Here is a 14,837-nt window from a genome sequence, read left to right on the forward strand (position 1 = left end):
GATTCTGAAGTAGTATTGGATTATTTATATGATGACAGTGGTGGTGGTGGTAATGATGACGACGGTGATGATACTAATATCTAGCGTTTAACTTTGCACTTTCTATAGGCTAGATGTTTTGTTCTGCATTTAAAAAAATCATTTCATAGGGATAGACCTCAAATTAACCATAGGAGGGGGGAATATTTGTTAGCATTTACTGAAGAGAAGATTGAAGTTTATTAGCAATTAAGTTACTTATCTAAGGTCAAACATTTAATAAATGCAAGACCAGCATTCAAATCCAGGCTTATCTGATTCTAAAATATGTATGTTTAACCAGTAGTTGGTATTATTTAAGACCACTAACATCTGGTAGGCAACTTTATTTAGAAAGTATTTTCCTTGTATATTGTTTCCTCTGTTGATTTTAGTGGTATCAAGTGTTGGGATAATTAAATGTGTAAAACGCAAAAATATTGATTGGCACATCTAACATTTATTTTTTTAAAGATGATATCTGAAACAGGTTATTAAAAATTCCTGCACACGTGGACACTTTTAACTACTTAACACCAGAGAACTTCAGGTGTTTTCACAGCTCTGCAGAATGGTTTATATTGTTGTCAAATCACAAAAACATTTTATTCCATGTCGGCAAACAATGGAATAAGATTAGACTCCTGTGGTGAGAACCATGAAGAAATATCTATACATTTTTCTGTTATTTTCCAGGCTTGACGTATTTGCAAATTTAAATATCAGTGCCTGGAAATTTAAGCAATCTTCTTGCATAGGGACTATTAGGTATTCACTATCTTCCTTATAGTATGTTCCCATATTTCCCTTTTTGAGCCCTTTTTCCAATCTTTCGAGTCAACATCTCAGTATATTAGTTCTTTAATATTCACTATTGATCCTGTTTTCTTTGTTGCTCCTGTTTCAATTTGTCCTGTTTGCATCTTTGCCTGATGTAACACTTGTGTTAGGTTGACAGACACCCTTTAAAACCTTATAGCACCTACCTGCTAATTGCACCCAACTTCATTTTCAATTGTCGTTTTCCGTTTACCTGTTTCTTAATCTCTTTGTTTTTGTCCATTTTATGAATTTCCATAAGCCCTCTCAAATTGTTAAGAAGGCGGATGTAATGATTGTTGGACCTGTCCCTTGAAAGTTATAGAAGAGAAATTGAAGAACCATTGTCATCACTAGACTCCCTAGACATGACTATGTTAAGCATTCTATTTAATCCATTATTCCCACCTCTCCACTGAGCGTAATCATCTTCACAGTAATATCATTTGATGGGCATCCTTCTGAAAAATGCAAAGAAAATGAGAGTATATTATCAATTAACAAATTTCAAAAAGTGCAGTGATCCTGCCAAGTTGGTTCTTCCTGCATTTATATGTATGTTTGATTCTAATAAGTATTACTGTGTAGTGCTTAAGAGTGCAGAGACCAATGATCCCCTAAGATCAATGTCTAAAAAGTATATTTGGCACAGGTATCAGTTAGTTGTCTTTTGAATGCAATTTGGAGTAACAGTATCTGAACAAATGAAACTTTAGTGACATTTAAAATCAAATGCATAAATTATGCTTTGGAATTTCTACATACTGGGAGAATGTGATTGGATAATGATAAAATGTATTCATTTCCACTTCTCCCAATGGGAGAACAAACTTATTTTGTATTACCCAAGAAATAAAAAATGATTATATCTCCTTGAAAATATCTTTTATTTTAAAATCAACTACTGGCCTTTATCTTTATTAATGTTAAATAGGAGTATCTTTTCCCAAAAAGAGCTTATTGGAGTTTGAATTGTAACTCCTTTTCTTTAATAAATATAAAATTGGAGGATCAGTTAAGTTATCTTTTTTTTTTAATAGCGTGGAGACGATCAATGATGGAAATTTTCACATTGTGGAACTACTCGCCCTGGATCAAAGTCTCTCCCTCTCTGTGGATGGAGGGAGCCCCAAAATCATCACCAACTTGTCAAAGCAGTCCACTTTGAATTTTGACTCCCCACTCTATGTCGGAGGTAAGCGCTTTTCCAAATTCCGTGGATTCCCAAACCCTTTGATGCTCATCACAGACTGATCCTGAAGTTGTTGATGCCTGGTGCCATGGCCATTGATCAGTCATTGAAAGATGGACAACAAGGATAGAAAAGAAAGAGCCCTAAATGCGTGATAAGAGACCATGTTGTAACCCTGGCTCTGGGTCTAACAAAATGTGTGGTTGGAGTGGAGAAGGACATGAATGTTTCTTTTGTGTCTGTCACATACTAGGTGATTTAAACATCATAAAATCTAATCTTACTGTTCTGGTGTATAGGAAAAAGAAAGCTGGTTAGAGGTCAAATACAGACAATGAAGAAGATGGGGAGTCAAGTGTGATGCAAACTGAGGAGCGCATGACCCACCCCAGCACTGTTAAGGAGGCGAACACTACCAGCTTCAGTTAAATGTCACTATGCTGGAATGCCTCTACTGTCAGCTGCGAACTCATGTACAGGATAGGATAATTATTAATGAAATCAAATGAATGAATGAACAAATTAAACGTACAACTTGTATTGGGGCAGCAGGAAGTACTTCTCTTTAGCTAAGACCTTATGGTGAATGGACAAGGGAGACGGTCAGAAAGGTGGATTAGGGCCTGGAATGACAGAGTGAAGACTCGACTTTATTTTTAAGCTGCATGAAGGCAGATGAGTAAATAGATGAGGGATAGAGTCTGAGCAAACTTCTGAAGGAGCTCCGAGGAGAAGACCTGTGATGGAGAGAGCTTGTACTTTTACCTCTATCTGGAGGAGTAAATATATACTGGAGACAGAATTTCAACTTTCAGGCAAGAAAGCATATGATTTTGAATTGAGTTGCACTGAATTAAATTACATTGAATTGACTAAATAAATTAACTCATTTTACAGATAAATAAGCTAAAGTTTCTGAACAGGTCAATGTAACCAATTTCTTCACCATAACAGGTATTTCATGAACTTCACATCATTATTTTCACAGTAATGACCTTGGGATGCTGCATAAGTTTCTTAACCCCTCAAAGCCTTCCCTGAAAGCATTTTGGGAAATTTCCTGAAATTCCAGAGCACTTCTGTTTTTAATAATTTCAGCAGTAGAAAATCTGAACACTGATAGACTTTTGATTTTTTTTAAAGCAGTTAAAAGTCTTTGGTTCATTTCTGTAAATATTTATTGAGCACCTCCCATAAGCTGAGAATTAAATTAATAGGTGCATGAAGAATACAAAACTGAAAAAGAAATATCCCTTCTGTGTCAGGGGAGTGGGGAAGGCAGTCACATCTTCATGAAACCATAATACATTTGTAATAAAAGTATCTCATATTAAGTCCGTGCAGCAAGTTGACTGATCTGTTTGCTTCCTGGGAATCACACTGTGGGACTCATTAACAGGCAAAGGCCGTCCATTCTTGCCTGCATTACCATGAACGGCAGTTGCTTTGGCATGGGTGAAGTCACAGATGTTACCTGTGGTTGGAGAGAAAAGAAATTATATTTACTAAGCACATGCTGTGTGCTCAATGCAATGCTGCTTTTACAGTCTTAACCCTCAGAGACTTTAGGAAGTAGGTATGATTTTTTGTTTTATAATCCCTAAGGGACTTCATGGAATATGTCCAAGTTGATAGAGACCTCGTTTGAGTTCAGGTCTGTCTAACCCCAAAGCCACCTGCGTTGCCACTCACCTTCTTAACATGGAGCAGAAAAGGAAGCAGTCTAAGTTCTGTGGCTTTTCATTTATTTCTGGACTTGTCCTTCACTTGATTTTATTATGTTTTCATTAGAAATCATTTCATTAAATCTTTTAAGACCCCTTTAGAATGTGGAGAAAATAATAAGTAGAGAATGGGAGTGCTTGGGCCAGAACATTTTTACAAAAAGGGGGAAAAAATGTTTTAAATTAGTACTGAGAAGTGCTAATCCTTCTAAGGGTAGAGGGCCTGGAAGAATCCAGATGGTGCCTCTTTCCACTTCCAACCAGCCTCACTGCCAGAGAACACACTGGGCTCATTTCCTTCCCACTCAGGGTAATTCGGATTTTAAAAATACAATGCAGTCCTAAGACTGCAGCCCTGAATTCTTTATGGTAAAAGCAGGAGAACCTGAATTAGCAAAGGAGAGCAAGGTAAACAAGCTCTCTTTTTTCTCAAAGTCTGCAAACAGGAACACTCCCCAAGGAAGATGGCCCAAAGGTGATGCATTCCATGCCTTAGGCCCTTGCAGGAGTATTTTCTAGCAAAACAGGGAGGCAGGTTTCCCTACCTTTGGGTTTTCAACTACCCATGATATAGGCTTTACTTGATGCAAAGCACTGTAATCTTTATGTTTTTCGGTATAATTGTCCAACCAGAACATACATTACTTAAAGGGTTTTTTTTTAAAAAAAGTAAAGACCTGCACATAGAGACCCCTCCGTGCATCACAAATCTTCTCCTAATGCCCCCATTGTACAGAAGACATCAGTGTTGACACTTGGTCTGTTTATTGTCATTTTGAAATATGTAGAGCTTGTTAAGGCTAAAAACCGTCCACTAAGTTACCTATTGTTTGATAGATTGAATTCCAGCTATGGTCCATGGCATAGAGGAAAGGCTAAAGGAAAACAAACATGGATCTACTTCTGTTTTTCAGTTAAGACTTAGTTCCCTGGTCAGAAGTCTACCAAGCACCTGAAAAGGTTGAGTTAAGATAGTTCTTGACTTCATGATATCCTACTGAAAGTAACTATATGTGTGATGTATCAACATTTTCATTTAAAAATTACTACAATCAAAGCTAGACCTTTATCATTGTTAGTTTGGGAATAGAAGGAACACATTTACTAATTGCTTCTCCCTGCTGTGGAACTTCATGGGTCTGTAGTTAGTCTTGACATGTGCACATATGTGTGTTGCGTGACTAATTGAAAATAGTCTTGGAAGAAGTTCTTTTTTAACCTCTGAAGAAAGGACCATAAATGTGTGGACATTAAAGTCCACATGTTTGGGCTTCCTTGGTAGTGCAGTGGTTGAGAGTCTGCCTGCCGATGCAGGGGACACGGGTTCGTGCCCCAGTCTGAGAAGATCCCACATGCCGTGGAGTGGCTGGGCCCGTGAGCCATGGCCGCTGAGCTTGCGCATCCGGAGCCTGTGCTCTGCAACGGGAGAGGCCACAAAAAAAAAGTCCACATGTTTTGGATGGATGGATATGACTATGTAGAACTTACCCCCAAACAAGGAATTCCCAGTCACTAGTCCTCTCCTGGAAATGGAACATTCCATCCTTTTGACCCCACTCTACAAAGCAACCCAGTTCCCAAGGCCAGACACACACAGACTAAAAACTTGAACTCATGACCTTCAAATCCTAGACACTAATTCAGTACCTGTCAAAATGTGACCAGGACCACCTGCACCAGAGTCACCTGAGCTTGCATGTTAACATTGCGATTTCTATGCCCACACCGTCATTCTGGGTTAGAATCTCAGGTGAGGAGAGATGGGGGCCTGGGAAGCTGCCTTCTCAACAGCGCCCCTCTGGTGGCTCTTATGTATGACGGGCTTGGAAACAACTGGTCTGGTCCATCCACTCATGTTACAGATGAGAAAACTAAGCACCAGAGAGGGGAAATGACTGGCCCAAGTGCACACAGGCCAAAAATACAGACTTTGACCTCTAGCCTAGTGGTTTTGTATAAGCGGCTATCTGACTTTGGTGCCTGCTAGACCTCGAATGGAGGTCCTTCGAATGGGAAAGGAGATGCTGCCACAAGGCAGCGCCCAGAGAGTACTGTGGCTCGTGGTCTTTATAACCAACAAACCCTCTAGAGAGTGACAGCCCTGGTCTTTTCCAGCCTCGACCCTCCAACCAGTAGCTCAGAGTCCAGGTGTAGGGATGGTGTGAGCACTGGGGGGAAGGTCAGCTGCTCTAAAGGCCTTGGCTCCCTCCCCTCCCCCGCAGCAACCTGGATGGTTGCCTCGTGTAGGATCCCATCCAGGAGCTATTTCAGGGTCTGGCTTAGGCCATGGAAAGATTCCTCAGTTTTGCCAGATAAGGGTTACCAGATGACCGTCACTGGTGGAATATATATATATATATGTGTGTGTGTGTGTGTGTATGTATATATATATATATATATATATATATATATATATATATATATACACACACACAAAGATTGCGAATTCTGATTTTGGAGGAATTTCTTTTATAGTCCTGATTTCTTGGAATATGAAGGTTTCACTCTCAATTAGCAAGGGGAAAAAAAGGATGTGAATGAAGTGCTGTCCTGATTGGAAGCAGGGTGAGTTTTTCAGACACTGACATCCACGGCTGAGTTTGGGACATTGCCAGTGGTGAGCTGGAGTAGCTGCCAGCTTAGAATTTGGCAGGACTGGGGTGAATGGTCCCTGTGAACCCCAGCTCTGCTCTCACTCTCTGAAAATCAGGGGACTGAACCATGACCTGAGATTGGGGAAGTTTGTGTCATCGGCTTAATTCTAACCCAGTCTTACTGGTGACACCGAGCATGTCGCCGAGCTCTCTGGGCCCTGGGCCCTGGGCCCCCTTCATCTTTAAAGGGCAGGATTGGTCAAGGAATCAGTCTGGCTCTAGGCTTCTGGGCTGTGTGTCCAGGTTAGGGGGTGGGTGTGGAGGTAGAAGGGAGTACGAATCCCTCCCCCATTCCCAACCTTGCTTTTAAATACAGTGGCCCTGATTTTAGGTTTTATAGATTCATGCCTCCATATAAGGGTTTTTTTATTTAAAAAAACAAAAACAAAAAACAAAACAGATGTTAGAAACTAAAGATTGACCGCCAATAAACTAGGTTCTTTATTCTAGTTGTGCATTAGAATTGCCTGGAGCATCTTCCAAAAAACAAAAACAAAGAAACACACATCCCTTCTCCCTCCCCCACTCCACCCAGTTAATCTGATCAATCCGTCTGGGCTGAGGTCCCAAGCATCAGTATTGCTTCAAAGATCCAATGTGATTCTGATGTGCAGCCCCGTTGAGAAGCGCAGGACGGGATGCTTGTGCTGCCTGGTTCTCCTGAAGAAGAGTCACGCAGACTCCTGCCCCGCTGGAAGAGCTAAGAGGGTCCGGGTGGCCACTGGCTGGGGAGCCGCGGAAGGGCGTGACCTCTGACTTGGTGCTCCCCCGCAGGCATGCCAGGGAAGAACAACGTGGCCGCAGCTCTGCGCCAGGCCCCCGGGCAGAACGGCACAAGCTTCCACGGCTGCATCCGGAACCTTTACATCAACAGCGAGCTGCAGGACTTCCGGAAGGTGCCCATGCAGACCGGCATCCTGCCCGGCTGTGAGCCGTGCCACAAGAAGGTGTGTGCCCACGGCACGTGCCAGCCTAGCACCCAGTCCGGCTTCACCTGCGAGTGCCAGGAAGGATGGACGGGGCCCCTCTGTGACCAGAGGACCAATGACCCCTGTCTTGGAAATAAGTGAGTCTGGGCTGCTTGGTAGTTAAACCCACACACTCCAACCTTCAAAGCAAAACCCCAGAGAGGAAAGAAGGAAAGCGGGAGGGGGAAGGGAGAGAAAGAAGTCAGTTCATTAGCATTGCCTCCCTTATATTCCATCCATCATCCTCCCTCCTCCATTCTTATCCTCTCTGCCTGACCCATTTCCATCTCTGCGGTCCTCCACTGTAGGTGCGTCCATGGCACCTGTCTGCCCATCAACGCCTTCTCCTACAGCTGCAAGTGCCTGGAGGGCCATGGGGGCGTCCTCTGTGATGAAGAGGAGGATCTGTTTAACCCCTGCCAGGCGATCAAGTGTAAGCATGGGAAATGCAGGCTCTCAGGACTGGGACAGCCCTACTGTGAATGCAGCAGTGGATACACTGGGGACAGCTGTGATCGAGGTAAGCCAACCCAGGTGGGCACCGACCTCTATCTTGGCAAAGCAAGAGGGGCCCCCATCTTTGAACAGAGAGAGAGAGAAAGGAAGACACACAGAGGGGAGTGATATGAGGAACGCCAGGTCTTTGCAGTATTTGTAGTTGCTGCTGTTGATTTACTTAACAGTGTTACAGGAAGGCACAGATGTGAAATGTCCTAAACCTCCGTTGCAAGATATTATACACCCTTCACAAGTTTTCTCACACTTGATTTGCTATGAAATACTACTTTTCCCTTAGGCGGGAGCACATTTACTTTCCTTCTTTCTTACCTTTACCTGCTGTTCTCATCTGTACAGATTACTGATTCATCTTCTGGCACAGAGAAGACGGTACTAATAATTCTGCTCTAGTTTTAGGACAAAATCGCCTTTGACCTTAGAGTCAACTGATTTATCACAGTAAATTATGCAGGTGAGAGGGATGGAAACAGGCTGACATCTCAGCCCACCTATTTCCTTCTCCTGTGTCTGCGTGATCAGAATGTGCTTTGCCTCCAGCTGGCAGGGATTTTGTTGTGTGTATCGGAGGGATGAGACGAGAGGAACGTGCCCATGGAGGCTTTTAGCAGATGTCTCTTTTTGAACTAGTTCATACTTGGGTAATTTATGAAGTTAGTGGAATGTTACTTGTATTAAGTAACAGATTGAACGATATTAAACTCCAGGTCTAATAAATTAAATTGCGTACTCTCTGAAACGGCGCCCTCGGTAAACAAAACCAGCTGTTAGTAGTGTAAAAACAGAAGATGTATATTTTTGCTATAAAAGAAAAGATTTAGGAATCCAATTTTCTTGTCAGCCCGAAAGCATAGTATTTACAGTCCACATATAAAGTATTCACTTTGCTCAAAATAAAGGCCGAAAAGAAGTGTTTTTCAAAGAACTGAAGGCTGTGCCACCGGGCCGTAATGTGGAATAGCATAACACTGAAAATAGCCGTTACAAACAGGAAGCGAAAGCAGTGTCTCCTGAACTGAGTGGTAGATTCACAGCCACTTCGCACGACTGACAGCGACTGCCCTTATACTGCTTGTGCTTTTTGTTCTTTTCTAGAAATCTCTTGTCGAGGGGAACGGATAAGAGATTATTACCAAAAGCAGCAGGGCTATGCCGCTTGCCAAACAACTAAGAAGGTCTCCCGGTTGGAATGCAGAGGGGGGTGTGCAGGCGGGCAGTGCTGCGGACCTCTGAGGAGCAAGCGACGGAAATACACTTTCGAATGCACTGATGGGTCATCGTTTGTGGACGAGGTTGAGAAGGTGGTGAAGTGTGGCTGTACCCACTGCGCCTCCTAAACCACGTCCCTGGCAGCTTTGGTCTTTGGAAAATGTTGTATACTTCTTGACCCTGTTGGACTCACGAATGCTTCATAGTGGAAATAATTGAAATATATTGTAAAATACAGAACAGACTTATTTTTATTATGAGAATGAAGACTTTTTTTCTGCATTTAGAAAAAAAAAAAAGAAATGCTTGAACTAAAGCTTCCCCAACACTGGAGAAGTATAAAGAATGATACACCTGAAGGCATTAGAGCAATGATGGAAACCATGGTAACTTGGATTCATCTTCGTAACTTGCTGGAGACCAGCAGAAGCACATACCCAGGGGAGAGACGAGGTTCTCTCTGCTGATGTGAAGTTGCCCAGAGCATAATCTCCTGTGCCCTGGTTTGCATCTACGCAGTTCATGAGGACAGACCAAGCACATGTGTGTGAGTGAGGGTGCAAGGCAGATGAATGGAACTCCAGCATTCACAGCCAGAATGAACGGATGAGAAATATTTTGTGCAGAACATAAAGTATCCTGAAGACCTGGGTTCCATTCATCAGAGGAGACGAGAGTGCTAAAATAAATTTTATCTTCTTTTTAAACGTCAGCATGTTAGCAGGAGAAGCACACAAAAGTGTTTATCTACCGTTTTCCAGTATTAATTTTTTGTAATATAAATGACAAAGGAGATGATAAAGAACCAATAGATTATTGATAAATAAATTAGTAATAATATGAATTTTTGTTTCTATGAGTTCTAAACAGCCCTATACAGTATTCGGTTTCAATGAGAAATATTTATTGTATCAAAGTACATTGTACTTAACATTCTAGGCCATCCTTTTGCTGTTTCTCAATGCTTTAATATATATTAATTTATAATTGTCCTGATATTTTTGTACATTTTCAAACTTAAAAATCAGGATTCTTTTGTGGTTTTTTTGGCAATAGTACTAACATAGGGTGTTATCTTGGGATAAATATGTGTTGATCTGTTTGTTTACCTTGACATCTGACCACTGGTGTCACTGACCTACTGGCCTCATTCAGGACACCTGCAGAGGGTATGTAAAGTCTATGCGTGAGACGGTCATTGTACAGAAAGAAGCGCCCCTCTGCAGCGTGTCCTCACAGAACAGAAATGGTGTGTAGCAATCGACACTAGAAAAGTAGATCTTTTACAAGTTAATTATTTCCTCGACTTTTTTTGCCCTTTTACCGAGGGTGGGGCAGGGAGAGAAAAGGCTGTAATGTCAAGAACTGTGATTTTTTTTTCCCCCAAACAATAAAGCTCCTTTATTACCTTAATGTTCCCATGTTAACATGTTTGCTGCTAAATTACAATGTAGAATTGATAAGGATTTATAGTGGACTGTGCTCTTCCCTCATTAAAATCCCAGGGTACCCTGTAAAGATGCAGATGTTTCTTTCCAAAAACATTTTTACAAAGAAAACTAGACGTACATGTATAATTCAGTGTGCTTTGTCTTTCTCCAGACTAATATCAGTTACACTACTGATGTTTGTAAATTAAACAGATATTTACTTCATTAACAGCTTGTTGGTTTTCTTAGAAACTGCACAGTATTTAGAGTCTCCTCCTTAAGAATTTCTTAATCAAGGTGATACCAAAAGAACAGGGAGGGAAACCTATACCTTTTTGTTGCCAGAAATTGGTTTGAGATCAGCATACTGTGACATCTGGGTACTTTGGGATGGCCACATGAAAGAGATGGAGAAAAGAACATATTCTTGGCGAAGAAAAACAGTGCATATTCAATTAATTTTTCCCCAAAAAATATTATAAGATGAAATCTAACTCAACCAAAATGGTATTTTCCTTTATGCTGTTCTTTTCCCCTCAATTAGATCCAGATGGAAAATAACACAAGAAAAAGAGAACTTTTCTCCAAAGGTACTGTCAGGCAAGGGTTGGTAATATCTAGATATACTATCCAGAACAGGAAAATAACACTGACTGGGTGGGATATTAATCCTCACCCACCAGCTAAAAGTTTTTCATTTATTTCCCTGTAAGAAAATCATGTGTGCGTGAACTCACGTGGACACGCGTGTGCACATGCACACCCGCGCAAGCGCACGCGCACACACATACTGCTGTTTCACAGACACAAATGTCCAATCATTTATTCACTCTTGTTTAAAATGTCTACATTTTAATAATATAAATATTATGCAGTCATTGTAAGCCATTTGTTTATTCCCACTGGTTGCTTCTTTTCTTCAAGGGTTTGCATTATCTTAATAGTCATTGCTTTTCGAGGGCTTATTATATGGCAGGTGCTATGCCATGGGCTTTATATGAAATATTCATCTCCCTCTACAAACCTGTGGGATTTTTATGCTGCTTGTTTTCCACAGGCATAAACAGCTCGAAAACAGAGGAGCTGAATTCCAGCTCAGGCCCTTCAGATCACGTGGTCTATGTTCAAGAGGTAAAGGCCGAAGCTCAGTAATTACTACCCTCTACTAAGGGACTTTTAAGCCTTGGCACTCATTTCCACAGCACAATTATTCTCTATTGATCATGTCAATTTAAGTAATCTTCATTAGAGACTTTATTTTGTTTTTGTTTTTTAAGGGAAAAAAAGTGAAATATAGTAGTTTACAGAATGTTATTCTTTCTCCTTCCTGCTTATAAAGACACAAAATAGAATTATGTTTGCCTGGAATTTGGGCTGATTTAGCAAGTTTCCTAGGGGATTATTTGCTTCGTAATGGGGCTACATTCTGCAAGAGTCCTTCTTTGAGAAAATTCAATAGTCAAATAATTACTAGTAAATGAGATAAGGACATTATTCATGTTACAAAAGGCTGCCTACTTACAAAGCCTAGACCATAGGATTTCTTTAATAGGAAACTATTTTGGAGTATTTCCAACAGATTCAATATATTAAAACAAAAAGCATTTTGCATATCTCAGAGTCAAGGCTGCTTCACAGAGTAATGCACAGTTTTTTGGGGGTTTTTTTTGCAGTATGCGGGCCTCTCACTGTTGTGGCCTCTCCCATTGCGGAGCACAGGCTCCGGACGCACAGGCTCAGTGGCCATGGCTCACAGGCCCAGACGCTCCATGGCATGTGGGATCCTCCCGGACCGGGGCATGAACCCGTGTCCCCTGCATCGGCAGGCGGACTCTCAACCACTGTGCCACCAGGGAAGCCCAGTAATGTATAGTTTTAATCTGAAAAGATAAAGTAATTAAACATCCCTAATGTGTTTAAAGTCTCACATGAGTGAGGCGGTACCGTCAAGGACATGCCATGGAGGTTTGACATGTGTTCAATTTAAGATGTGTTCATTGAATAATAACTCTCTCCCTCTTCAGAATTTGTGTTCACCACAGATTTCCTGAAATTATTTCTAAGCACTAATAGACTAACCCTGGGTTTAGAATTGCTCTGAGCATTTTCTTTTTGGATGGCTTGCTTTGTCAGCAGCAATTCTTTCTGGAGAAATGATTGAAAGACTGTGGAAATCGATTCAGGACTTAAAGATCCTGAGTGTCATGGTGTCATCTGCCTCATAGAGTGACCATTATTTCAAAAGTCATGTTTGTAAAGGTATATAAGCTGTAAAAGTATATAAGCTGTAAAAGTATTTAAGCTATAAAAGTATATGAAGCTTTATATAAAGTATATAAAGCTATATGAAATACATAAGCTATTTTTCATTCTTAATCCTCTCTTGGGTACTCAAAAGTGACTTAAATTTTTATTTCCTATCTCCTGTTATGTGCAAGGAGCTATGCCAAACTTCTGATATATAGTTTCAAACGAAACAGATATTGCTTCTGCCGTTTTAGAGCACACACTCCATGCCTTTGGAGTTGAGGTTAAAATGGGTGATAGATAATATACAAATGACTGAACTAATATATAATTTCAGATTGTGATAATCTCCCTGAAAGAAATTATGAGGTACTAGAAAAACGTAGAGCAGAGGGATCCAATCAAATACATATTGGGAGTTAGGGAATGCCTCTGTGAGGAAGTGACGCTGAAGCTAAGTTGTGAAGGATAAAGTAGGATGTGCAATGGAAACAGATGGAAATGTATGTGAGGGTCAAGTGGGGTGGAGTCCATGCAGAGGGAACAGCCTGTTTATAGGCCTGAGGAGGGAAAGACTCTTGCGTAGTCAAGGGAACAAAAGAAGTCAGTGTGGTCAGAGTGAGGCATATATTTATTTCATGTGTGTAATACAACAATGACTATTTTCTGGCTTTATTAACTCGCTTCATCTATTTTTTTGAGCGTCTGTTTACGGTAAGCTTTTAAAGTGCCAACAAAAATGGATTTTCATTGTAAAATAGCAACTAGTTAGTAGTGTTTAACGCAGTTCCAAATGAAATACCTCTGAAGACACAGAAAATATCAACACTTACAATAGCACTGAAGATTAAGAATAGTATTTCTGGAATCTCAAAGGCATTTTCATGAACTCAGAAGCTGATGAGGCTGGATTAAAAGAAACAACTGCTGGCCAACCCATGCTTTGAAACTCATGAGCATTCTTTGCTCTGGACACTAAGGCAGAGACTCAGGAAAGGGGTCAACTGAAAAAACAAAAATACCTGTGCATTAAGGGCACCGTTTTGTGAGGATGCCAAGGGCTGTTCCTCCAACCAGTGAGGTAAAATTGTTCTTCATCTGCTAGGATGCTCCAATTCTCATTAAAGAAACCAAAAGAGTACAAAAACTACTATACAGTGTTACACTGAATCTTGAGAGATGTCTCTATAATAAACCATTGTAGATATGGATTGAGCCTAGAAGAGCCATGGTAGCAATGCATGCTTAGAATGATGGGAGAGAGAAGTACTTCATCAGTTCACAGAACAATTGCATTATATGGCTCACTATTAAGCAAAGTAATATGGTTTGAGCAAAAGCATGGTGGTGGAAATTACAGGCCATATATGGGGGTGAGAGCTAAGATATTCAGAATTCTTGTTGGCAATAGAAGTTTACTGAGATTGTCTGAGTAAGAGAATGATTTGTCAAGACCTGAAATATGGGAATTTTAGATGGGTAGCAGAATGTAAAATCAATTGATCAGGTAGCTATTTCTTAAGTATATAAAAAGGTAAGAGCCAGGAATTAAAAAGGGGGGGAAATGGCAAATGAATTAGAAGAGACTCTATAAAGTGTATTGTTACAGTGGGAGAATTACTAATTCATGATGAATTGGGTGTTTGGCAGGGAAGAAGGGGAAATCAGGTGTGACTTCTTTTGAGCTTGTCTGTTTGTTTCTGCTTTTCCTTAAAGCACAAGAATTGAAATGTGGGTTTCGCTGCAGCATAGTGACTGCATAGGGCTGGAAAGAACTTGAGGATCAGAGTTGCTGACCTGGGAAGCCCCACCCTTATGCTCTCAACCCGTCTTCCACTCCACTGAATGAACATAATGCATTTTTCTATATCATGTCTTTACTACCTTTAATTAAATGTCTTTACTGAACTCCTTTGTAGGATAACATCCAAACTCTAGTGTGGTATTCCAGGTTCGTCACAAAGTGACCTCCCCAAGCCTGTAACTTATGCTCTTAGATTGCCAAATTGTAGGAAAGGATATTTTAAAACAGATTATGAGCTGAGATGTCTAAAACCATA

At 40.8% G+C, this 14,837-nt stretch overlaps 1 protein-coding gene across 5 annotated transcripts in view; it reads left to right on the plus strand.

Moving 5' to 3' along the window:
• The window catches only part of SLIT2 (slit guidance ligand 2), a 383,800-nt gene extending 373,041 nt beyond the window's left edge, over positions 1-10,759 (plus strand). For 4 of the 5 annotated variants that reach the window (XM_033856893.2, XM_019928425.3, XM_019928427.3 and 1 more), the window contains 4 exons: positions 1,878-2,032; positions 7,182-7,473; positions 7,684-7,895; positions 8,987-10,759. In XM_033856893.2, the coding sequence (XP_033712784.1) occupies positions 1,878-2,032; positions 7,182-7,473; positions 7,684-7,895; positions 8,987-9,228 (901 nt within the window). In that variant the 3' untranslated portion in view covers positions 9,229-10,759. Of the gene's footprint in view, positions 1-1,877; positions 2,033-2,328; positions 6,901-7,181; positions 7,474-7,683; positions 7,896-8,986 lie in introns of those variants that run through there. The other variant, XM_073805113.1, reaches the window with a different exon arrangement.
• The last annotated feature ends 4,078 nt before the right edge of the window (positions 10,760-14,837 follow it).

This window comes from Tursiops truncatus, chromosome 5, assembly GCF_011762595.2.
Source record: "Tursiops truncatus isolate mTurTru1 chromosome 5, mTurTru1.mat.Y, whole genome shotgun sequence".
Lineage (NCBI taxonomy): Eukaryota > Metazoa > Chordata > Mammalia > Artiodactyla > Delphinidae > Tursiops > Tursiops truncatus.